The following is a 26,972-nucleotide window of genomic DNA, read 5'->3' on the forward strand; positions in this document are numbered from 1 at the left end:
TAGCTTTTCCTCTAAAAAAGAAAAGCTCTAGACTTGAGTTTTCATAATACTGCTAAAACCCGTGCTATGAGCTGCTATTCTCCAAAATGCTTTAAAAAATTCAGGGCCAATAGCCCCACACCTTGCCAACAATGGGCAAACAGGCTTTTAGATCTATACACAAAACAACAGCCAAACAAGATATTGAAACTAAAATGATGAATTCCAAAAGTGTTCTCCTTTCATTTGCCCAGTCCTTAGCAAGATATTTTGTTGAGTACAAAAATCAATGCAGGTTTTGTTTGCATAAGCACATATTATTGCTGGAACCCTGCTATGAGCTACTGTTACTCCAAAAATTTTCGAAAACATTCAGGGCCAATGTAGCCGTACGTCTTGCTGGCAATGGACTACAACCTTTTAGATATACCCACCAAATAACAGCCAAACAAGATATTGAAACTAAAATGATGAATTCCAAAAGTGTTCTCATTTCATTTGGCCACTCCCCTTTCCTCTCAAGTGGGAACTCTATACTTTGTGCTCTTTTCCTTGTGTACAGATTCTTTCTTCCTTTGATACTCACTCCACTACTCCTTGAAGGAAATAAAATTCTTGCGTTGTACTCTTCACCTGCCCAAGTTAATGGCATAGTTGGCAATGATTTAAACACAGTTTCAAACTCCATGAATATGGTGATGAATGCCATGCACCAGTTTGCGATGATACTCTGTGACACAAACAAATTAGTGAAATTCTCAGTTACATGTTCATAAAACTGAGACCAGTCTTAAACATAAACTCTGATTGTGAAACCTTAAACTGGTTGGATGACAATAGGCACTCACTTCAAAAAGTGTTGGATTGGTTGGGTTAAACATGCGAAAACAATCTTCATTAGGAGCTTTTGAGTCGCCGTATATCTGTTCAAGAATTGCATGATTTCATGAAACGTAGCAACACATCCTAAAAGGCAAGAAGACTTAGTTTATATATACCACCTAAAAGCATCCATAGTGATTATTTAGTTTTTATATCCCACCTGAAAGTATCCATAGCTTAGAAACCAACCCATCATCTATTTTCTTGCAGGGTTCCAGTCATCAACAACAGGACAGCACTCAGAATTACTAGAAATTATATAAGAAGATAGTGCTGACAAGATGCTAATCATGCCATCTGAATCTGAAATCGTTGGGCTTTCTTCTTTGAGAAAAAAAGGAGGCATCCCTCCTTGCCTATAGAGAGGAGCACACAATCTTTCTATATATGGCAGTTCTCTGTCCTGCTAAAAAAAAATTCTCTTCTTAAACTGCAGTCTCAATTGGTTACCAAAAATTATTCTCCCCTTATCAAGCCAAGTGGCTACTTGGCCATCACTATTTCGATGTGTGCTATTCAATACCATATCTTTTCCTGCCTCTCTCTATGGAGTCTATAGGCTCCTATAATTAAGCTTCCTATCCATAGAAAGCTTAAACAAGAAAGCTTGAAAGGTATGAGCTCTCGACTAGAACCAAAGTCAAAGTGCATGAAAGTCAGGAATCAATGTGCATTTCTGAGATTTAACTCTGAATTCCATTGGGAAGGGAGCTTTGTCAGATGCTGCCTCACTCCCTCAATCCCAACTTGTATGGATGCCTATAGGGAGCCAGGATGTTTAGTGCAAGATTACAGTAAGAAATGCCTTCCAATTGGGCTGTTTGTAACTGAGCGAGAGAAAAAGAAACATTTATTAATGTCTGTAGAAGGCTAGAAAGGCCTATGAGACCAAAAGCCTGAAATTGTTGTGCACCCGTGTAGGGAAACTAGAAGTGTCTAGTACACCTCAAGGTGGGTGGGCCAAGTCCAGAATCAGCCATGAGTGATTGAATCTATGAGTGAGCCTGGGTGGGGTCCATTGAGAATCCAAATGTCTCCGAAGCATGTTGAAAAACTCTCTTGTCGATGCTTGGATCGTTCTATGGGTCTCTCACAAGGTGCTATGAGGCTCCTTGGCAGTGTGAGGGTGCAATAAAAGTGCCTTGGATGGGGTGTACACTTGCTGTGTTAGAAATACCTTGAGAAGAGTGTAGACAAGACACAAGCTAGACTGATTGATTACAATGATGTGACCCATGAATATATGGGCCAAAGTACAAGACATAAAGCAAGAGTGCTTATGGGATAATTGTAGAAGTGCCACATGGCACACACTCAAGACATAAAGACTAGACTTAGACTTAGACAAATGTAGACTAGGAAATAGTACACTTAGTGTGCACTTATCTCCAACAAACCATTGAGTCTTTGGTGATCCCTCCCTTGCTAAATACCAATTGTTCTGGGCATCTCTATGGCAATCATTCTATGATTGTCAACATGCGTGAGATCTAGATTATACTTCCTTCTTGTCATATAATGAGATTTTATGATCCTTCTAACTGGCTGTCCCTCTCTTTGGTTTCTTGTAATATAATCATCAATGGATTTCACCACACAAAAAAATGTGTGTATTTGTGTGTGTGTGTGTTTGGGGGGGGGCGGGGGGGGGTGGGGTTGTCCTACTTTTTCCACTTTCCCTTTTTTTTTATGTTCTCTGCAGCAATCTTTCTTTGATTGTCTACAAACTCATTAAACAGACTACAATGTATAGTTGTCATATAGTGAGATATTCTGTTGATGTACTCTTGAGCTCCCCATTTTGGGGAACCTACTGTGTAATATAAAGCATAAAAGATTTCACCAAAAAACAAAGTGTGTGGGGGTCCACTCTTATGGAGACTTTCTGGCACTCTAGGCATGGCCGTAAGAGCCTTAGATTGCTTTCTATGGAGCGCCTCTGTTTGCCAAACATGCATGGTGTTCTGAATATTTTAAATATTCACATTCATATTTTGAATTTCTGCACGATAATCAGCCTTGGCTGCCATGCTGAGTCATTTGATTTCACTGTTGACTACTGCTGCTTTTGGGCACTGGCATATAAACCAATGGGATTTTATTCTGGGACACATTGATGGCAGAGTTAAGGGTTTCCCTTTTGCCTCTACAATGCTTTCATATTGGAAAATACTTCTTTCTCATCTCAAATGGCAAGGCCGCACCTCTTGGAAGGAAATTCTTTGCGTGTTGAAAGTTTGCATTGGTCGAAGGTGTTTGACCCTCCCCTTGCCTTGCAAGAACCCAGGTGCTCTTATTTCATTTCATCCACAGGGATACAATTGGTGGGTGACGTGCTAGATCCAGATGGTAAATTGACCTCTTAAAACATTATGGTTTGACATTCTCTTTCTCACATGCTTCAATCTTTCTTACCAGTACCAAAGTTGGAGCTCTCTTTTCGTCTCACGGATTGGGCTCTGCATTGCTAGAACTTAGGCACTCGTCCTATACGGTTGGCTAATTTAACAATGGCCAATTTGTATAGGGTTTCGAAGCTTCTGTTGGAATTATCGCCATAATTCATGGCAGTGACCAATGTATGACTAATAAGTGGGTTAGAGGCACTTTTCCCTCATTAGAGGTTTTTTTCCCTAGCCGCAGTTAGGATACCCAACTACAGTTAGTAGTGAGTGGTTGGGTTAGTTAGTGTTTTGTCACTTTGACAAAACCCCTAGTTTTGTATGTTGCTCACTATCTCTTGCAATAAAATTGATGTTGCTATCCTTCCTGCTCACACCCTTTTGCTCACATTTGGTATTAGAGCAGCTAAGCTCATGGATCCCCCTTCAGCCCACATAGCTCCAGTCTAGCTCCAGCTCACTGTCTGTACACATCCCGTAGCTGTTCTGTCGTCAGCTCATCCGTACAACATTTTCCTCGTCCGTACAATGTCTGAGCTGCTTCTGTCGTACAGCTTCTTCACGTGCATACCTGCTAAGCGTTGAACAGTTGCCCTCTTCTCTTGCTGCTGTACGTGTGTCGTACCATGCTCTGTTGCCGTATAGTTGTGCAGTCACCTGTCTACTGGCAGTTCACACGTGCGACGTTCATACAGCAATGTTGCCAGTCATACGCTGTATGTATTGTTGCTGTCAGTCGTACTTGCTCTGCACAACCGCCGTACATTACAACTCACAGCCGTCATCCGTACTGTTGCTACAGATTCGTACTTCACTACGGATTTCCGTACCTCGCTTGCTACAATTCGTACATTTGTATGTATGTTCGTACTCATCTGCAGGCACTGTACATTTCAAAAACATCATCTGATGTAGAAGAAGCGGGCACATTAAATTCAGCTTGTGTATGTGCTGAATTTTCTGAAAAGATGACATCTTTGCTAACAAAATTCTTGCATGAAGCAGGATTGTAGAGATGGTAACCTTTGCTCTCTGCACTATACCCAACAAATATGCACTTAATTTCCTTGTCAGACAGCTTATGTCGGAACTCAACTGGCACATGGGCATAGGCAACACATCCAAAGACACGAAAATGATCCACTAAAGGCTTTCTGCCATGCCAAACTTCATAAGGAGTTTTTGCTCTCAAAGCCTTAGTGGGAGCCCGATTCAAAACATAGTTTGTACACATGAGACCTTCAAGCCAAAAGTGGTGAGGCAACTTTTTGCTTGTAAGCATGCATCTATCCATCTCCATAAGAGTTTGATTTTTTCCCTCAGCTTTGCCATTTTGTTGAGGGGTAAGCCTCACTGTAAGCTGATGTGTGATGCCCTTCTCTTTCAAATAAGCCTCAAATTCATGAGACATATACTCCCCTTCTCTATCTATGCATAGAATTTAAACCATGAGGCATGTTTCGTTCTCAACCTTGGCAACAAAGTGTCAAAAATGCTTAAACTTTTCTTCAAACCATAAACCCAAGTGTAGTTTGAGTAGTCATCAATAAATGTGACATAATGGAGATAACCACCCAGAGTCCTCATGGGACCACAGACATCACTATGAATGAGCTGTAATTTCCGAAGAGCTCGTACTACACCATCCTTCTTGAAGGGAAACCTGTGCATCTTCCCAAGTATGCACCTTTACAGGTATGAGGGGGAGGTGACTCCAAAGGAGGCAAAGCATCAACCATAGAATGTTTTTGAAGTATCATCAAGCTGCCATAACGCATATGTCCATATCTAGCATGCCATAACTCCGCATTCTGCATAGCAGTAGTGGGAGAAGAAACTACAAGTGCATCATCTAGTCTTTTCTCTAAAACATCAAGCTGAAAAAGACCACGAAATAGCATGCCAGATAGTTGCAAGGCATAGTCATCTTCCCTATCTCGGACTACACACTCGTCATCTTAAAAGACAACCTAAAATCCTCTTCTATTAAGAGAGGACACTGAAAGCAAATTCTTCTTGATTCCAGGTACATAAAGCACATCATGAATTCAGAAATTTGTGCCATCTGTGGTTGTAAGTACAATCTCACCAATGCCACGAACAGAATAAGAAGAATTATTGGCACAAGAAACCCTTTTTCTAGTGGGTGATGAATGCAAAGAATCAAACAACACTTCCTGGAAGTGATATGTTTGGTGGCACCACCATCAAAGTATCAATTATTCAATGTCTCATTGACATTAAAAGCACACGAATCCTCAGAAGGATCATAACTGCAAGTTAGAAAAGCATAAGAGTCATCCTCAGAGGTGGCTGTAATATCTGGAGCAACCACCTGAAAATCAGGACTGCAATTCCCTCTTTTTCCACTAAGTCGGCTGAAGCATCACCACCATCATGTGCATGAGGAGCTGAATCTATGACAGCCATACCAGAATCCTTTTTCTTTTCCTCGGCAATTCTTTTCTTGCATTCCCCGATGTAATGACCCGGCTTCTTGCAATAATGATAAACATCCTTTCTCTTGGGTTTCTCTGCATTGGTAATGTGAAGGCTGATTTGCATGCTGCTTATACTGCCCCTTCCCTTTGGGCTTGAATTTCAAAAGCATCGCATGTTCACCAGCCCATGAAGCCATGTTCTTTTTGGTTTGTTCTTCCTGCAACAAAAGTCCTATCAACTCATGATAAGTAAGAGGGTTGCCACCCCCCCTCAATGACAAATTCAATGAGGTATGAAAGCCAAGGTAAGACTCAAGAAGAGATTCACAGTGGTAGTGACCATCTCTGAATCTGGAATGATCTCATTAATATTCAACAATTGCTCTCTTAAATCTTGAAGTTTAGTGAGGTGCTTAGACATAGAGTCACCCTCATCCATATGAGTATGAGTTAAGTCTCTCTTAAGGAATGAGACCCTAGCATCATTTTGGGCTGAAAACATACTCTCCAAATATCCCATGCTGCCTTAGAGGTCTTGCATGACCGAATGTGTGGAATGATAAACCTTTTGACAGAAAGGGAGATAGTTGAAAGTGCTAGTGCATCACATGAATCCCACCTTTTCTGATCCTGTGTAGGAGCCACCGCTGCTGCACCTAGCACTTGTCCTGCACCTTGAGCATGTCCTCTACCCCTTCCTCCACCTTGTTGAGGAGGAGTGGTAGGTGCAACCACATTCTCTGGCCGAGGCTCATCCCCATTCACATAGTCCTCTAGTGTTTGCCAACTAGGATATTGCGAACCATAAAACTCCATAGGGAGTAGTTGGTACCATCCAACTTATCCTCCTGTGTGAGGACTCCAAACACTTCATTGGGATTGTTCTCGGCCATCACTGCCAAAGAAAATGCAGCAAATACCAACAAAAAAATTCATTTCTGGGAATGAAGGTGCACAACACAAATCCCTGCTGGGATATGGATGCAAACTGCCCACTTCTAAAAAAAGAGCCAATCAATGGCTCAAAATGCAACAGCCCACAAGAATAAATTCACTTGAATCTTTGCCAGATCTCTCTACGAAACACCTGCAAAAATTAAAAACTCCAAATATAGGAAAATGGGTGTCCAAAACCAAAGAACAGCTTGCTGTCTCAGCCTATCAAAGGCTCAAAATGCACCTAAATGTCATGCAAATGCCCACTCCCAAAATGACACTGCAAAAAAGGGCATATGTCTGCAATGTCACTCAATCTGAATCCAAAACTGCCTGCAAAGTTTCGAAACACCTCGTACATTGAGACATTGCAGCCCAAACACAAAAGCCCCAATTCCTACAGGGAAATTGCAATCAAAAGAGGGCAAATTTTCCAAAAGCCCCAAATTTTGCTCAAATTGAACTTTGCCTGCAAAAGCCCCAAATCTGTAAATGTGTGCAAATGAACACACTCAAAGTCCCAACTACAAGCTGAAAATGCACCTCGAGTGCAAATGTGTGCCTGTGAGCACACCCAAAGTTTCCAAAGTACGGATAGAGCCGAGCTGTACGAAATGCTTTGGGATCTCTAGCTGATATGCCTCCTGAAATTCAGGATATACAGCCCATCCCTCCTGTTCCACATGCCCTGATTCAGCCCCAGGCTGATCCCATTCCTTCATAGGCAGTGGAAGATGTGGTAGACTGGAAAGGACAGAAATTCTGGCTGCCAAATCAGTGGAAGATGTGGTAGACTGGAAAGGACAGAATTCTGGCTGCTCCAAACTCTCCAGGAGAGCAAGCTTGATGCTCCTTTGCCTGGCAGAACGCGTTTTCCTCTCCCTAGCCTGCCCCCTCCCTCCCTCTCAGCCTGCCCCCTCCCCTTCAGCCTCTCAGCCAGACATGAAGAGGGGTCACATTTTGTGGATTCAGTTTTTATTGGTGCACTTCTGGATGAAGAAGAGCCTGACTCTTTTGAGGAGGCTTAGGATAATGTGCATTTGGATGAATGCCATGAAGGATGAGTTGCAGTCCATTGATAAGAATCAAACTTGGAATCTTGTGGATTTGCCACCATGGAAGAATGCCATAGGTACCAAATGGGTTTTCAAGGTCAAGCGAAAGCCAGATGGGTCTATTGACAAGTACGTACAAGGCAAGGGTTGCCAAAAGTTATGCTCAGAAAAAGGGCTTGGATTATGAGGAGACTTTTGCTTCTACTTCCACGATGACTACTATCAGGTCAGCGATTGCCATGGCTGAATATTTTTATTGGCATGTACATCAATTGGATATAAAAACAGCTTTCCTTAATGGAGACTTGTTGGAAGAGGTTTATGTGAAGCAATCTCCCGGTTTTGAGGTGTCAGGTGCCGCCCATAAAGTATGCAAGCTGAATAAGGCTTTGTATGGGCTGAAACAAGCTCCACGAGCTAGGTATTCGAAGATTGATGCCTTTCTGACCGGCAAGGTTCTCACTAATAGTCCAACTGAAAGTACCCTCTACATCAAGAAGCATGGGGGGAGGGATATTTTGGTTATCATTCTTTATGTAGATGACATGTTGCTCACAGGTTCTAACAAAGGAATATTTGCATATTTCAAGGCTGAGTTGAGAGCCACATTTGATATGTAAGACTTGGGCATGCTTCATTTCTATTTGGGGATCCAGTTCATACAAGAGAGACGTGGCATCATGATGTCTTAATCCAAGTATGTGCAGAAGCTTTTGGATCGGTTCAGATGCATGATTGCAAGCCCATAGCCACTTCCATGGAGCCATGGCTGAAACTTACTATGCATGATGGAGGTGAACCGCTTGATGCCACACTTTACAGACAAGCTGTTGGATGCCTCATTTATCTGTGCAATACTTGGCCTGATATTCAGTTTGTAGTTTCACAAGTGAGCAGATACATGCACAGCCCAAAGACTATGCATTGGTAGGCTGTAAAACGCATTTTCCGTTACTTGCAAGGCACTAAGTCTTATGGCTTGATGTTTCCCAAGGGGGGTGACTTGCAGATGCGTGCTTACAGTGACTCAAATTGGGCTGGAGATTATGACACAAGGCAGTCCACTAGTGGTAATTGTTTCTTTTTAGGTGATGCTTGCATTTCTTGGTTGAGCAAGAAACAATCTACTGTGGCTACCTCCTCATGTGAAGCTGAGTACAGGGCAGCTTTCACAGCAACAATTGAGTGTGCTTGGCTGCCTCGTTTAGTGGTTGGGTTAGTTAGGGTTTTGTCACTTTGATAAAACCCCTAGTTTTGTATGTTATCACTATCTCTTGCAATACAACTGAGGTTGCTCTCCTTCCTGCTCACACCTTCCATCTTGGATTCCAGATTGGGGAAGTCTATGAATCATCGTGCCAAGTGGTGGCACAAAAGATTGAGACAACTTTGAAGCTGTAAATTGCCTCTTCACCAACAGGTGTTTCTATGGCAGGTGATGTTACACGTTATTCCATTTGGTCAACTCCTAGCACATAGACATATTGCTCCTGCTATTAAATAGATGTTAGCTCATAGGGAATCATTGATCCATCTCTTTTGGCATTGCCCTATCACTCGTGACTTTCCTGTTTCTATTACGGCAATGTCTCCGATCCAGATTCACTACTACTGCCTTTGGCAAGCTCTTTTGGATATTTGGCATTTATCACCAAGGCTTGAGTTTCATCTTTTCTTTACTTGGATTCGATATTGGGGTCTCTGGACTCTGTGGGAGGATAGAAATCATAGAGTCTTTGGAGATTCCACTTTTCCAAGTTCCACTATTTCCGAATGTCACTCAAGCAATCTTTTAATGATTGTCTTAGTGCACGTCAGATAGATTCCTCTGTCTACTTGTCTTATATTGAAATCTTCTGATGTTTGTAATGGCATGTTCCCACTTTGGGAACTGCTTCTTGTAATATAAACAAATATGGATTCCACAAAAAAAGAAAAATGTGTGTGTGTTTGTGAATACGTGGCTAGGCAAATGCAACCTAACTAAAACGATAGACAGATAGATTTATAGACACATGTAACACATGTATATAAAAGCATAGGTGCATGCATAAGCATGTGTGTGCACAGCTGTATGGTACATGTGTGAGGATGTGAACAACTGGCATGATGTTGTACATAGAGGCAGTCTCATTTACACACAACATATTGAACATTTTGAAATTCACATGGAAGCATATTGGATGTCCATTTATCCTTGAATGAGTAAGAAAAGAGATTGATGAAACTTTGTACCTCAAATGTAAATGCTAAAGGAACTGTCAAAGCCTCATACATATAGTCTGTTGCTGTACCATGGGCTAGATACCTGCAGATTCAGGTTTGATCTAATCCATTTTATTATAGAAGTAGTGAAGTTGACCAAACAAAGGAAATGCAAGCATACAGCATGATGTAGTACTCAATTTTTGTAGAATCATTCAATGTGTCATCTTTGTGAAAGTGTGAATGCTCTTCAGCAGCACAAACTTAGAGAAATAACACTAGCAGAAGGCAACTTTTAGAACTGTCTAGATATAATTTAATGATGACACTTTTACAAACTCACCCGACCGAACCACCTCCAGGGCCGATTACACAGCTGTTGTTACAATATAAGCTATTCAACTTTTGCAAGAGATGTTTCATGGATTTTACCACCTTCACATCTGGCAATGCTTTCTTGTAATCGTAAGGCATGAACATGGCCTGACACAGAATGTTCAAATATAGGTCATTTTCCTTAATATTGAGATTGGCGTTTAAAAATGCTTTCTTCCAGGATTTCAGAAATAGCCATTTTTAACCTGATTGTACTTAGATGAGAACTATTTGATTGTCAGAAAATCAATTTAAGGCCACAGAAATTCAGTACCTAGCAGCTTGTGCACATCATGATCCCAGGCCCCCTTGTTTTTCGCTCCATCTTCATACCACCCTACCACAATTTCCCTTTTGACCTCTCTCATTTTCTGCAGTCATCAACCTAACCATGACGTGTTTGTGTTTGCCTTTTTCTCCAGCAATTCCTGATTACCAATTTCAATTTGGTTTTGCTAGGATACAAAATTGAGATAACACAATTGCTGCCTCAAAAATTATGCTTGTTTCCTTCGTTGATTGTTTGCCAAAAACTAGCTTCTTATCTCAATCTTGTTGCACCTTTTCACATCGTGTGTGTTTAGGCTTTGACTTACACTAATGTTTATCATAACTACAAACAAAAGAAAAATTACAACAGGCTGAACAGTAAAACTGTCCATAAAGCTAGCCTAGCACCAATGTAGTCATACCTGTTTGACGTTTGGCTGGAAAAAGGTCTCTCTTTCACACATACACACACCCACCCCCTCTTTGTCTCTCTCTCTCTCTCTCTCTCTCACACACACACACACACTTTTTTGGGGTGAAATCCATATGTATTATATTACAAGAAACTATGAACTGTCCCCGCAAAAAGAGGAGACAAGCAATTGCAACATAAAAAGATCTCATTATAGGACAAAAAAGCAGGATAATCCAGATCTCGTGCATGCAGGCAGTCAAAGAATGATTGCCATAGAGAAGCATGGAAGAAATGACACTGACAGGTCAGGACCACCAAAGAATCTATAATTAGGGGTCCTTGATACGTATCAATCTATTAACGCCTAACTTCCTTTGTAATTCACGGGCACATGCACATACACTTTCCTCCCAGCCAACCTCAGTGGTAGCAAACTCAGAATCTGAATATTACGTGAAAGCTCCTGCTTGAAAAATTCCACCGAGCCCCAATTCCCTAGATGGATCTAGTATGCCACATGTCTTCATTCTAAGGTACCTCCTAAATGCATCACTTACCCCTCTCTTGGGATATCATTGAAATCATTTGCCCCTTGGCACATTTAATGCATTTAGACCCTTTAGCCTTAGATCCACCTAGTCTTGTGCCATGTCACCCTCACCAAGGACCTTGACCTTAATTCCCTTTTGATCATTTACGTGAAGCCCAAAGAAATATAATACAAACATTGATCCTTTAAAGGAAAATGTCGACTGACCCTTCCGAGGTCATGTTGCCTCAACTTGAGCGTAACATTCCTTCCCTCTTCAGGCATCAGTGTCCTCGATGATAAAGTCTAGGGACACTCTCCGTAACTGGTATACGGATTCCCAGGTAGCTTCTGATAGAGGTAAACCATACCATGCAACCAACATCGTGGGTATCTTCCGATTGCGTACTTGCATTGTTCCTCGGTCTAGGATTCTTGTTGGTTTGCGTCTTGCATTATCCTCTATCTCTTGAAACAAAACAACACCCTCGATTAGTGAGTCACCTGTATGCAAAAATTTCTTTAAACGAGAAACATGAAACACTGGGTGCACCTTACAACCCGGTGGTAATTCTAATTTATAGGCTACCTTGCCTATTCTTTTGAGAATTAACCACGGCCCACAATATCAGGGTGATAACTTAGCACACTCTCCTGCAGTCAAAGACTTAGAGTGCGAAGGAACTCTGAGAAAAACTTTTTCTCCTTCCTTAAATTCTCTAACGGATCTGTTTTCATCTGCATACGCCTTAGCTCTATCCATAGCTTGGCGGATGTTAGCTCTCGCAAGTGCTAGCATCTCCCGCATCTGAACCACAAAGTTTGCGGCACCACGCACTTTCTAAGGTACTCCAACTGTAGTTAGATTCGTTGGTCTATAAACATAGTTCAACTCAAATGGATTGAACCCTGTAGAGGAATGTTTTCTATCATTATAGGCAAATTCTAACAATAGCAACCACTTGTCCCATGTATGTTGCCTCAATGACACATATGCTCTAAGCATATCCTCTAAAATTTAGTTGATTCTTTCCCTCTGACCATCCGTTTCTGGATGATCCCCACTACTCATTCCCAACTTAGTCCTTAGTGTCTCAAACACTGCAGTCCAAAAATGACTCGTAAATTTAACATCCCTGTCTGACACTATGGATTTGGGCAATCCATGCAAACGAAATATATGTTTAATAAACAAATCCGCTACTTGCGGGGCACTAACAGACTCTCTAGTTGGAATGAAGTGAGCCATCTTGGTAAGACAATCAACTACCACAAGCATAGAATCATATTCACTGTGTGTCATAGGTAGACCTACAATAAAGTCCATGGAAATGCTCTCCCACCTACCTAGTGGTATTTCCAAAGGTTGTAAAAGTCCAGGTGGCTTCACCTGCTCTGCCTTACTTACTTGACACAAAAAACGTGTCACATATTCATGAATATGTTTTTTTATTTTCGGCCAAAAGAAATCTTGCTTCACGAGATCATACGTTTTCTCGACTCCTGGATGTCCCGCACATGGGCTATCATGGCATTGTTACGCATTATGCATAATATGAGTTTCACGGTATTAGAAAGTGCTCTAATGACTGAGATAAGAGAAACTCAAAAGGTAGACGAGTTCATCCAGAGCCTTTGGCCTAAGGCTCATGTATTCAAACCCGGGGAAAAGGATGACCTGGCATCCAGAAAAGACCAAACTTATGCCAACGCATCGGCAACTTTATTATCCTTCCCTCTTTGGTACCGAATTGTCAAGTTAAACTCCTGCATGAGTTTTGCCCACCTAGCTTGGCGGCCTCTCAAGTCAGGTTGTTTACAAAAATGTTTCAGAGTATCATGATCAACATCAACATAAAACTCTGACCCATACAAATAATGTCTCCATGTTTTCAGAGCATGGACAACAACATACAACTCTAATTCATGAGTTGGCCAATTTCGTTGAGAGGGAGAAAGCTTCTTGCTTTCAAAGGCTACTAGCCTTCCCTCTTGAAGGAGAACTGCTCCTACTGCAATGCCACTTGCATCAGTTTCAAGGAAAAACGGTTTTTGGGGATCAACTATTTTAAACACCGGTCCTGAGACCACATCTTGTCTTATGGTGTTAAAACTCTCCTCTTGATTCTGTCCCCATATAGAAGGTACTTTATCTGAGGTCAGATCATTCAAAATGGCGATACTATTTCGGAATATCCTTTGATATGCCTTTGATAAAATTGGACAAATCCCAAGAATGATCGCAAAGCGGTCAAACTCTGAGGGATAGGCCAAGTCAGTATCGCAGCTAGTTTCTTTGGATCCATTTCTACCCCTCAGGAGTAATAATCAATCCTTAATATTCAAGTCTTACCATACACAGTACAATTTTCTTTTTATTTACATAAAGGCTTGGCATTCTAGGAAGAATCCAGCCATAGATTGAAAAAAGCACATTTATCAATTCAAGATGAATGATGTGCTGTATGTCTTACGAGGTGAAAAAGATATACCTCAAGGACCGTTGGTTTTCGTGATGGAAGTTCGGGCTAAGTATGTGAACACGCTAGATGAAGCAATTGCCATAGCCCTAAACTATGAGGATGCCAAAGGGAACAGACCAAGTGGGTTTGTGCAAGTTGGGACTCGGTATGAGTACCCGAAGAAAATTGGGTTTAAGAAGAAGTAGATTAGCAAAGGGAGTGCCTCACAGCCTAGTGGTCAAACCAAGCAGGCGAAGCCAGTTGAGACTCCTAAACCAAGCACCACCATTAGAATGAAAAGAAAAGTGACACCAATGGCAGAGCCCGGGCTTGGTCGAAGTCTTCTTTGAACCCAGAGCAAAGAGAAAAAGCGAGGAGAGAAGGCTTCTCTTTTAAATGCCTTCAGCCTCATCAGTGAAAAGATTGTCCACGAAACAAGGATCGTCGGATGGCTGAGATGGTGATCTCAAAATGCGACGTGGAAATGGAGGGAAGTCCCAGAGCAGAACAGATGCAAATTCAGCTAGCAGGATCTTCTCAGAGGTCAGTACCTGTTTTGTTATGTGTGCCTATTGCTAAGCTAGTAACTAGTGCACCTGATAATGTCATGTCAAAGCTCGCAGCAGCGGGGTATACAGCCTTTAACGATACGGAGTTAATTAAGATGAAAGGGCAAGTAGCCAACCATGAGGTCATTGTGTTGTTTGACTCAGCGTCAACGCACAATGTAATTAACTCCAAGCTTGTAAAGAGGCTGAAACTAAAGACTAGCCCATCTGACTATGCATATACAGTCAGAATGGCAGACGGAAGTTCAACTGAAGTATGGGACCAAAGGGTTACCCAGTTGGAACTTCGAATTCAGGACTATGCTGAGCAAGCTTTGTCGTTTCAAAATCAAGCTTCTCAGCATAATCCTGAATTCGAAGTTCAACTGAAGAGAAGCATAATCCCGAATTCGAAGTTCAACTGAAGTATGGGACTATTCAGTTGAACTTCGAATTCAGGATTATGCTAAGAAGCCTGATTTTGAAACGACAAAGCTTGCTCAGCATAGTCCTGAATTCGAAGTTCCAACTGGGTAACCCTTTGGTCCCATACTTCAGTTGAACTTCCGTCTGCCATTCTGACTGTATATGCATAGTCAGATGGGCTAGTCTTTAGTTTCAGCCTCTTTACAAGCTTGGAGTTAATTACATTGTGCGTTGACGCTGAGTCAAACAACACAATGACCTCATGATTAGCTACTTGCCCTTTCATCTTAATTAACTCCGTATCGTTAAAGGCTGTATACCCCGCTGCTGCGAGCTTTGACAGGACATTATCAGGTGCACTAGTTACTAGCTTAGCAACAGACACACATAACAAAACAGGTACTGACCTCTGAGAAGATCCCGCTAGCTGAATCTGCATCTGTTCTGCTCTGGGACTTCCCTCCATTTCCACGTCGCATTCTGAGATCACCATCTTAGCCATCCGACGATCCTTGTTTCGTGGACAATCTTTCCACTGATGAGGCTGAAGGCATCCAAAACACAAGCCTTCTCTCCTCGCTTTTTCTCTTTGCTCTGGGTTCGAAGAAGACTTCGACCAAGCCCGAGCTCTGCCATTGGTATCACTTTTCTTTTCATTCCAATGGTGATACTTGGTTTAGGAGTCTCAACTAGCTTCGCCTGCTTGGCTTGACCACTAGGTTGTGAGGCACTCCCTTTGCTAATCCACTACTTCTTAAACCCAGTTTTCTTCAGGTACTCATACTGAGTCCCAACCTGCACAAACCCACTTTGTCTGTTCCCTTTGGCATCCTCATAGTTCAGGGCTATGGCAATTGCTTCATCTAGCATGTTCGCATACTTAGCCCGAACTTCCATCTTGATCCGATCATTCAATCCAAAGATAAAATCTTTTACCTGGATTGACTGAGGTAGAGGTTCATAAACTTTCATTACATTTTCTCTGAACTTATCAGTGTATTCCGCCACTAATAAATTTCTCTGACGAAGGTTTCGATACTGATCCCAAGCTCGGGATGCTTTGTCAGGAGGTAAGAAGTGTTTTCTAAATTCTTTTTTAAACCCCTCCCAAGTAGTGGAATGGCCATCTTTCTGCTGTTTTATCCACCACCTATACTCTGCCTCATTAAACATATGGGTGGCCTCGCGGATTTTCTTCATATCATTCCTGATTTCACAAATGGCGAAAGCCTCGTCCCATTTGTGCAGGTCTCTATGATATCGGAACTACGCTCAGACATCCGACCAGAATACTTTTCTGGCCTATAATTGGCAATATTAGGCACCTTAGCCCTCCTAGGCTTGACCATATGAACACTGGTTTCAGGCTCCATTAGAGATTTACCTTTCTCTTCTCGAGATGGTCTAGCAGACATACTATGAACCATTTTCCTCAGCTCAGATTGCCCTACATTTGCTTGTAACTATTGTGCTAAAATCTGTTGCAAGGCATCTTCTAATATTGCAATTCTACCAGATAGTGTATGACCTACTGGGCGCGACACTTGCGGGGTCGACCGGACTCCCGACTCTACGGGATCCATCCTAAAAGCCTCTTCTTCTACTTCCATTTAGGTTGATGGGTGTTTTTTTTTTTTTCCAAATAAAACACCGCCTAAAATTGTATTTACAAATTGCTTTTCAATCTCCTAACCCCAAAAGGTGTCTAAACAGGCGTAACCATCAACTGAAAATAGTTGAGAATTAAACCGAGTATCTTTTCCCTATACTAGGGAAATATATGCAATCTGAAATAACTCAAACACTGAGGCAAATAAACTAGCATATACTCCAACAAAACTTAGAAGGCATAGAAAGCTCCCTGGTCATATTTCTGCTGCAAGAAGAAATAAACTTGTCCCTGCAAACCACTCCATCATTCTCAGTCGGAATTGAACAAATTCATATATGTGACGTCGATTTGGCTATTGCTGACCCTGTAGGCCTTCATGAACACAGTCATTAATCTTTTGATATGACTAAATGTAACCAAGCTTCTCAATATTCGTTCACAGCAAAATGCACGTATCTCAATAGACTACTAGATCCGTTAATCAAGCCCTGAATTCGTTGATTACGATTATGTCTTCTAAAATATTACAATCGCTATGCTTTATCTCACTTCAAGTCATCGTTTCAACGCTGACGTTCATGACGAAGGCACAAGACCTGGGCTTAACTACTCTCCACTCGTCGTCCTTCCTCCGTAGTAATTGTAGACCAAAATATAACGACCGGTAGTTCCCGCAATGTCAAGGAGCCCTGAATATAACAATTCGTGAACCTACAACTGTACACGAGCCTAATATCTTGCAACTGCGATGACGTCCGCGAGCAGACGACCTTGTGAGCACCAACGCTGACAAACTACAGGATCAGCCCCAATAACGATCGTGCAATCTTTCAATTTCTCACCGGGCACTCGAAACACCTCGCCTGCTCTACAAAGATACGCAAGCAGGCCGATTATCGTCAGAGACAAACTGACTAACTTACACCCTGAGGAAAGGACATTGGAAACCGCTTCTACTGAGGTAGTACTCAGCCAATTCGTCGGGAATAACGGGAGTGTAATCGACGGCAGATGAAAGGAAGTCGATGAAAAGAGCATCGTCGTCCATATCCTCTTTTTTCAATCACCTGTTGCTCTGATACCAAATGATACGTATCAATCTATTAATGCCTAACTTCCTTTGTAATTCATGGGCACAGGCACATACACTTTCCTCCCAGCCAACCTCAGTGGTAGCAAACTCAGAATCTGAATATTACGTGAAAGCTCCTGCTTGAAAAATTCCACCGAGCCCCAATTCCCTAGATGGATCTAGTATGCCACATGTCTTCATTCTAAGGTACCTCCTAAATGCATCATTTACCCCTCTCTTGGGATATTATTGAAATCATTTGCCCCTTGGCACATTTAATGCATTTAGACCCTTTAGCCTTAGATCCACCTAGTCTTGTGCCATGTCACCCTCACCAAGGACCTTGACCTTAATTCCCTTTTGATCATTTACGTGAAGCCCAAAGAAATATAGAACAAACATTGATCCTTTAAAGGAAAATGTTGACTGACCCTTCCGAGGTCATGTTGCCTCAACTTGAGCGTAACAGTCCTTCCATAGAGTCCATAGTGCCCAAAATGGGACTCAATGAAAGAAAAGATCAACCGAATTCCTGCCTAACAGGATGAACACCAAAGATCTTGAATAGCTTGCCAAAAGTAGCTATAGGGAAAAGAGCTCTAAGTCATTGTTGAAGCATAAAGAGGAACTCAAGAGAATTAGGGCAGGCCAAAATAAGTGAGGCATAGATTCCCACAAGGATAGACATCAACGACAAACAATAGGAGCAATGTAATGGTGTGCCAATAGCTGTCCAAACAGAAAAACTCCAGGGAGAACTCACTAAAAGAAAACCTGCTGACGAAGCAGAAGTTTGCAATCCCATGTTTGCTTCAACCGTTTCCTCCACCAACGAGGAGAAGGTGTCATAGCCCTACCCCGATTTGCATGGGTTGACACCCATGAAGAAGGCTGCAAAACCTTATAAAGAGAGGCAACTGTAACATCTTCCAAAGGCAACGATCAACAAGGAGGGTCATTTGAGTGTAGTACCCAGTCTATGAGCCCATCCGTAATCTCAAGACGAGGTAAAGGATGGAAATCATAAAGCATTTGTTGCAATAAATGTCAAATCGCTGTATAATGTTGTCCCAAATCAAATTTCCTGGCTGCCAATGGAAAGGATAAAACGATGCTTGCATCATCAAGCACATCACATTCACAAGAGAAATGCAAAGAAAATATGATCTACGGGGTTCTTGCACTGCTAAAGGCCGCATAAACACCTTAGACCAATGAAGACATTCAGCCTGGAAGGAGTTGCCAGCGAGAATATCCCTGCAGTTCCATTTAAGATAAGATAGTATATGTTTCCAGTCCAAAAATAAGCCGGAGACAAAGGGACAACCATTAACTGTTCCAGTAATAAGCCCTAAGAGAAAGTCCCAATTCCAATGACCAAGAGCTGGAGAAGACAAATGGCAAAGCAAATGCCATATTATAAAACTCCAAGGCTGATCACCTTGTATGAACTGAAGCATCATCTTGCCTTTATGAGCTAACAAATGCAAATGAATATTCAGAATGTTCAATTCCCCATGCATCTTTGGAATGCAAAGATGATCCAGCTTTACGGCGATGATGGGATTGCCAAGAAAGCTCCATGATACAAGACATGAAAGATGAAATGTCTTGCTTTGAAAGCATCATCAAAGGCAGATAGAAGTGTATATAGGCAACCAGGATCGATTGAACAATGCGCAAGTGAGCATGCAAGGGTTAGGTAGCAAGCTTCCAATATTCCAATTTTTTCTTCAACTTTTCAAGTATGTTGGCGCCTAGAAACTATCCACCCCAAAGGATAACCTAGATGATGCACCAAATTTGTAGGCAAGACAATTTCCCCAGGCCATAAAAGACAATGCCAGTCCTTCAAATGTAGCAGAAGAGGCTTGAATTTATGAAAATTGACTTGTAAACTAGCAGCCAACCCATACAAGGAAAGTGCACTCATAAGACAAGAAAGATCCCCCTGTGTATTGCGAGTAGTGAAGAAGGAATCATCAGCATATGCCTACACAATGAGCAGCTTTCCCCCATGGATCTCCAATCCATGCAGTGCACCTATATCAACTAAATGATCTATGTATACAAGCATGGAATGAGTAGCAATCACATAAAACAAGGCACTGAGCGGACAGCCTTACGAAACCGAAGTTGAAAGAGTCCACTCATCAGTTATATCCCCAGCTAGAATGGCTGCAACATTACTATCGTGATAAAGCTAGTAAACAAAGTTTTGCATCTTATCCCCAAATCCTAGAGCTTGCATGGTTCACAAAATGAACTGCCATTGTACCGTGTCAAATGCCTTGGCAATATCCACCTGCGGCCCATCGAGAAGATATAATTGGACTGACATGTCGAAGAAGTTCTTGCTATGCAGCCCTGTCATCTTGCTTCAACAACATGTATCCACTTGCTTGGTAATATTTCTTTTTGTTTTTCAATAGTATGCTTATTAAGAAATGAAATGCTTTCCTACTGTTCAATTACGGTCAATGGAGACTAGGTCTAGCATTTGAGGGTGGACCCCCTTGCTTGGGGTTATGGACATTAGTGACCCACAAGAGAGATGGCCTCTCGTTGAGAGGGACATCTGGAAACCACACCCCACCTGAGTACCCAAACATGGGACCAATCAAATGCACAGATTGCATACTGACCTAGGAACCATTCAAGAGAATGTTCCCTGAGCTTTGGGTGTGGACCTGGCAGCATGCCAAGAGTAATGGAGATACAAGATAAGACGACAAACAAATGAGCTCAGTATGGCTCAATTATGACCTTAGAGTACGTCAGTAGATAGTCCAAGCTGTTCGGAACCCGTGGGTGCGATTAGAACAACTTTAAAATTTTAGGGTTTTTGGGAGTGACACGTGGTAGCTGACACGTCGCAGCTAACACATGGCAGCTGACACGTGGAATCTAAGCTGGCAGGTCAGTCCACCTATCCCACACATGGGGCAGCATGCATGGCAGGTGGCAGGGCATGCAAGCCAAGTGTCTGGCCCCAAATCTGGTAGATTTGGAGCAGGTTGTGGGCTGTCCTCTTTGGGACTGCAGCCCACCAAAAATCTGGGACAAGTGTCCACCTTCCACTCTGGGCCTGGGGGGGGGGGCTGAGCCTATAAAAGAAGGCCTCTCCCCTTCATTCCTTACATGAAAATTCGTCACTTTTCTTCTCCCTCCTTTTGGTTGATGCAGCAGAACCTCTCCAGCTCCTTGGGTGCAGCCAGCTTCTCCCCAGGCCATTCTCTCACCTCAGTAGCACACTCTCTCTCTACAGTTCCAGCCCCACCTCTCCAGAAATCTGCCCCCTCTCAGCTCTTCTGGAACAGCAGCAGCATCCTCTCTCCTTCTCCTAGCCTGGAGCAGCCACAGCCCCTTTCTCTCTCCTACTGCAGTCTTTCTCTCTCTACTGTTCCAGCCCCTTCCCCTTGCAAAAATCTGCCTTTCTCTGCACCTCTGAAACAGCAGCAGCTCCTCTCTTACATCCCCTCCCTTGGGATCAGCATTGGCACTCTCTCTCTACAGCTATCACTCCATAAAGGCTTTCTCTCTCTAGCCCACAGGCTGTTTTTCGAAGCTGTTCTCATTCCAGCCCCATTTCCACACTCTCCTCACCCAAGGTAGCTTCAAAGGCATCAAGGACTTCATCTACAAAAGGGTCAAATCACGAAGGGAGTCTGTATTGTCAAGTTTATCTCATTTACAGCACTATTTCATGTTGTTTCTACTATCTTTCTAGAAACTAGTGCTTGCCTCTAATGTTGGATGTAAGTGGTTATTGTTGCAGGCTTCTTCCTTGTGGATTGGGCAAGCCAAGAGTTAAAACCTGAGCTTGGAGTCCTCTTTTCTGTTGTCTACCTTGTACATATGCTCTTGTATCTAGGTCCTAGGCTTTCACTGAGTCCATCAGTTTGGAATGCATTGCACCTTGGTCTTGTATTTCCATTTTCAAGAATAAAGTGAGCCTGGATAAGGGGGGCGTCTTGGCCCCTCAATCATATTGCAATTTCCAATGATGTCACTTTGTGTTTAAGCTGTATAAGTCTTAATTCCAGCTTAATTGCAATCTCTTAAGTTCAAGTATATGTGTTTGGCAACTCGCAATCATTTCATTCAAACGCCTCTGCAAAATCCGTTATCTGAATTGATAGAAAGCACCGAGTAGTTTACAAGCCCTCACAGCAACCGAGGAGGAAACAACATGCCCACACTGATGAGAAGAATGAGTAACACATGCCCGAGCAAGTCGTGCTCACAAAAGAGTCCAGTTACCATCCATATCTTTAATCCAGCAAATATTGTCACATTGCCTCTTAAAATGCAAACTTTTAAAGAATTCCTTAGAAGAGAAGCCTTTATCAGAGAAGGCCCTTTGCTTGTTCCTAGTTTCCCACTTCTCAACTTTCCTTTGATCATTGCATTGCAGAAAATGCCTAGAGAAGGAGCTCTGTCAAGGCTTGATAGATATTTTTAGGATTGACCACCTCCTCCTTTAGGGAATGCATGTAACTCTTGCCATAGTTGCAGATCACATGTTGCATGGGAGTGACAAAGGTAATCCATGCATAATCAGCATCCATGTGACAATGTGTCCATAATGGATCAAGAACAGCATGCATCATAGCTTGAAAAGGCTATTATTTATATCAAGAAGCCTACTATCAGGCAATCTGTCATTTTGTGTGTCACAAAAGGACAGTTCTAACCACAGTGGAGCATGATCCAAATGTGGAAAAGTATAGTCAGCCCATGGCAAGTAAAAGCATCACTGATGCACATGAAACATATACCAACGATCCAGACGTGCATGATAGGTGGACCACACATTATGCTGAAATGTAAAGCCAAGAAACAATGCTCGTTTCACGTTCCATAGGGCAGCAAGAAAGTAGTTGCGACCACTTCTCTCTTTCCAAGGCAAGCATGTGCATGTGTCCAGAGGTATTGTCCTCTGACTGAGGTGCATTAGTAAAGTCCCCGCATACTACCCCCAAGGATAGTGTAACATAGCCTGCCAAATCAATGCCTTGCAATGTGACGATTGTGGGGCATAAAGAGAGGCGACTTCATAAACCTCTCCTTGTAGAAGACATTGTATAGCAAGCCATCGACAATCTCGGTCATTGTAGGCCACAACAGGCTGAAGCGCATGCTTGACTAGAAAAACCACTCCAGAAAAGGAATTCTCTCCTGAATAAAAGATATCCTATCCTGCAAAATGTCACGTCCATCCAGCATAGCAATGTTGATTATGTTCTGAAGGGCGACTAAATCGGGCCACAATCTTTTGACCATAGTTACCAGGGAAAAGGAACGTTCTGGAAATTCGGGTGTCGGAACCGGAACGTTCCGGGAAGGGGGAACGGGGGACCATAACGCCACGTCATACACGACACATCATCATATGGCTTAAAACTATGTTAGAAAATGAAAGAAACTAACATTTTACAGCTTTAAACTTTATATACAAGCTCTAAAATACCCATTTGAAACTTTCAAAGAGCAAAATTATTATTTTATTTTTTATTTTATTTTTTTTGGGGGGGGACGTTCCAGGGCGGTTCTGGTTCTGGCTTGCTACCTGGAATGGCGTTCCAGACGTTCCAGATGTCGAAACGCCGTTCCTTGGTAACAATGCTTTTGACATATGCTCATACTATCTTATCCGAGGGCGATACCATTGCCTATCTCAGGAGGGACTTGGTTTTGGGCCTCTCCTGTCTAATCCACTTCTAGGACCAGGTTTGTGTCGGTCTATATCTGATAGAGATGCAACGACACAGAGAGACCCTATTGCACTAGATTCGAGAGGGAGGAGGCAGTGACACATGAGACTATGATATCTTGAGCTCAGTGACATATCACATATTTTTACACTTTTGAGTCTGTCCCCGAGCTTGACAAAGTGGAGGAGGAGATAGATGATAGGAGGACAACATGGGTCGATGGGATAAGGCAATGGCGAGCAGAGATGCAACCAGAGATGCAGAGACAGACCAAGATGCACACGATGGAGATTCAGCCCATTACAGCCCTACTTGGAGAGGATCGCTCGACTAGAGGTGTCACTCTTGATATGGCCCACCGGATACAGAGATCACGAAGACCACGCCCCCCGCCACAAAGAGAGACGACCCAGCACATAAAGATACCAGACATTTTCGCAGCCCAAGGAAAGCCACCATGACACCTAGTTGTGTATTTTGATTGAAGCTTGAGTTTTTTTAAGTTTACCATAGTACTCCGCAACGGGTCTTAGCGAGCCCTCTGCTTCAACCCACAGTGGCTTGTCTGTGATTGTACTTTGTCTCATAGGCCCGCAAGGCCTCCCGAAGACGGTAATACCTCACATGTGACAGCATATGGATGACACTTACTTGAGTTGGGAGCAGTCCACGATCTCATCATCTACAATGGCCTTCAAAGATGGCCATCATCTAGGGGATTCACTTGTTTTCCACATGGCAGTGGGAATAACACAATAGACTACCTACTGGGCCCATTACCTACTGGGAATAACACAAAAGACTACCTATTGGGCCCTCCCCCGCACTCGGAGCCGACCACTCAAATCTAGCCTTCTATGTCCTTGCTACTACGCCAATCATAGGGAGAGCTCCTACCACACCTACTCATACCCAAATCCACTTTGATTGTGCCCTTGATCCAGTATATGTGAGTCACTTAGCCAAAGAGCTTCCGGCCCTACTGGAGGATGATTTAGACCTCGCCCACGCCTCAGACACCCTTGTCACAATGGTACACGACGCTGCCACCAAATCCTTCCCCACGACCCGCACAGGCTCGAGATGGGAAGATGCCTCAAAACCATTGGTTTGATCAAGAATGCAGAGAGATGCAAGCCCACCTCACACGGGAGTGAGCCTTGGGTCAATTGACGTCATCTGAGGCACAACGGGTCTGACACGCCGTAGGAGGCGAGCTTTCCTCACACACATGATGGATGAGATCATCAGATCATTTCGAGGAGGAGACCAAAGTATTGGATGGGGACTTCTTTCGGATGGGAAGGCACCCATTCCCATTACTGACCCAGGGGTGTGGCAGACCTATGCATGCTCCTTATACAATGTCCCGAGGCAGACACCACCGGATATGTCCTCTATGCCCTGGCCCACTACTAGTCACTTGTTTACCACACAGAATGCGCGAGCTGCACTCCGCCGGCTCCACAATCGGAAAGCACAGGATCATGAGGGCCTACGGACAAAGCATTTCGCACATGGGTAGGAGGTCTTAGCCCCGATTCTTGCACAGATGTTCAACCATGCAGTATGCCACGGGTTCCCACCGGCTTGGAGCACCACCACTATCGTACCGATACACAAAGCAAGAGACCCCATGGACACTAGGAACTATTGCACCCTCATGATTGGCCAAGATCTATGGATCGGTACTAGAGAGGGAGATCAACAGTCATACAAAGGCACGAGGGCGGCGAGCGCTAGGGCAGGCAACATTCTACTCTAGACCACATTTTCACTGTCCCACGATACCGCATGATCAGGAGACTACAGGAGATGTAGATACCAGAGACGCTGATCTGGGGTGTGATGAGCCTATATGAGTCAGTCAGAGGTAAGAGTCTGTGTCCCAGACAATCGATTGGATTGGGTCGAGAGCACGATTGGGATGAAGCAGGGATGCCCCCTCTCATCGACTCTCTTCGGCCTTTACATTGATGAGATCACTTCATAGATCGCCTAGGGGACGAGGGGTCATTACTGGGCGACCTCCTGATACAAATACTGTTGTCCGCTGACGATATAGTCCTTATATCCTCTTCAGTGGAGGTGTTGCAGAGACATCTGGAGACCTTGGAGGTGTTCTAGAGAGAGAGAGAGAGAGACCTAAGAGTCAACCTGGGGAAGACCAAGGTTACGGTCTTTAACACCTCACGAGCAGTGCTTCGCTAACTTAGCTTCAGGTATCGTGGCGAGCCAGTGGAGATAGTGCAGTCCTACACATATTTGGGAGCAATCTTCACAGGACCCATTTTCACGATGACCCACATAGCCCAGGCACGGCTCACATGGGGACGTAGTGCTTTGGCTTGACTAGAGCAACAGTGCTTCCAAGCGCACTTCCAAGATCCACCAACGAAGGGTTCGCTTTTTGACAGACTAATACAACTGACTACTATGTATGCAGCACCCTTATGGGAATATGATCTTCCAAGGACCGATTGGAGGAGTTTTGAGCGGCTACAGGTGATGATGGGTATAAGCCCTCAGTCCCCCATGACATAGTGCAAGCAAAGTTCACCATAACACCTATCTGGGTTGATGCCATCTTTCAGACAGTGACTTTCATCCACAGAGTCTGGGACTTACCTCACTGGATGGAGACTTTCGAGGTTGAACCTGGAGTCCTCCAGACGACTAGCAGAGAGTAGGGCTGACAGATGGCATGCTCGCATATTTGCATGGCTTGCCAGGCAAGGTATCCAAATGGATAGGCTACCCACTTTTTAGTACAACATGGATGCGCCTCTTGAGTCGATCCCACAAGAAGAGATCAACCGTATTATACGGTTAAACCTCCTCCAGCTTCATATATCTCGGGCTTGGGGGAGGGACCAGGAGCTCCCCACCAAGACCCAGTTCTTTCGCGACCACTTCTTGAGAATATCAGAGGGGATTCATCATCAGAGCCTAGTATCTTAAGGACATAGGAGTCTTCCATACATTGAGGATTGCCATTGGTCAGATGCAGGTTTCGTCCCATCAATTGAGGATTGAGTCAGGGAGAGCCGCAGGTATACGCAAAGGCACTCTGCACATGCCCCATAGGTGACATGATATGGACGACATCTGCTTGAGCTGGGGGCAATCCACAACTTGATCATCTATAATGGTCTCCATAGATGGCCATCTTCTGGAAGACTCGCTTCCCACATGACGGTGGGTCTAGTATAGTGGACTATCTACTAGGCCCACTAGACTTTGTCTCACGGATATACGACTTCGCCATAATCCCCCCCCCCCCCCCCCCCGGCAGAGCTGACCACTCATACTTGGCCTTCCATATCTTTGCCGCCATGCCAACCACAGGGAGAGATCCTCCCACACCCGCACACATTCAGGTCCACTTTCACTGTGCCCTTGACCTAGTGTAGGTGAGTCACCTAGCCAGGGAGCTCCAAGCCCTACTTGGAGATGATACAAACCTTGCCAGTGCCTCTGACACCCTTCTCTCAATGGTACTGGATGTTGCTACCAGATCCTTTTCCACGACCCGATCCATGCGGATCCGAGATGGGAAGATGCCTCAAAACCCTTCGTTTGACGACGAGTGCAGAGAGACGAGAGCCCACCTCATACAAGAGCGGGCTTTGGGTCATCTGAGGTC

General features: G+C 43.5%; 1 protein-coding gene across 1 annotated transcript in view; it reads right to left on the reverse strand.

Moving 5' to 3' along the window:
- Window positions 1-221: 221 nt before the first annotated feature.
- The window catches only part of LOC147885504 (Zn-dependent exopeptidases superfamily protein), a 108,446-nt gene continuing 81,695 nt past the window's right edge, over window positions 222-26,972 (reverse strand). Inside the window, exons 9-12 of the mRNA XM_087396646.1 lie at window positions 10,244-10,383; window positions 9,931-10,003; window positions 828-902; window positions 222-709 (exon numbers count right to left, since the gene is read on the reverse strand). Coding sequence (XP_087252772.1) covers window positions 314-709; window positions 828-902; window positions 9,931-10,003; window positions 10,244-10,383 — 684 coding nt within the window. The 3' untranslated portion in view covers window positions 222-313. The remainder of the gene's footprint in view (window positions 710-827; window positions 903-9,930; window positions 10,004-10,243; window positions 10,384-26,972) is intronic.

The sequence above is a fragment of the Dipteris shenzhenensis genome, chromosome 25 (genome assembly GCF_047967505.1).
Source record: "Dipteris shenzhenensis isolate YYH24624 ecotype China chromosome 25, Dip_SZ_1.0, whole genome shotgun sequence".
NCBI classification, from domain to species: Eukaryota; Viridiplantae; Streptophyta; class Polypodiopsida; order Gleicheniales; family Dipteridaceae; genus Dipteris; species Dipteris shenzhenensis.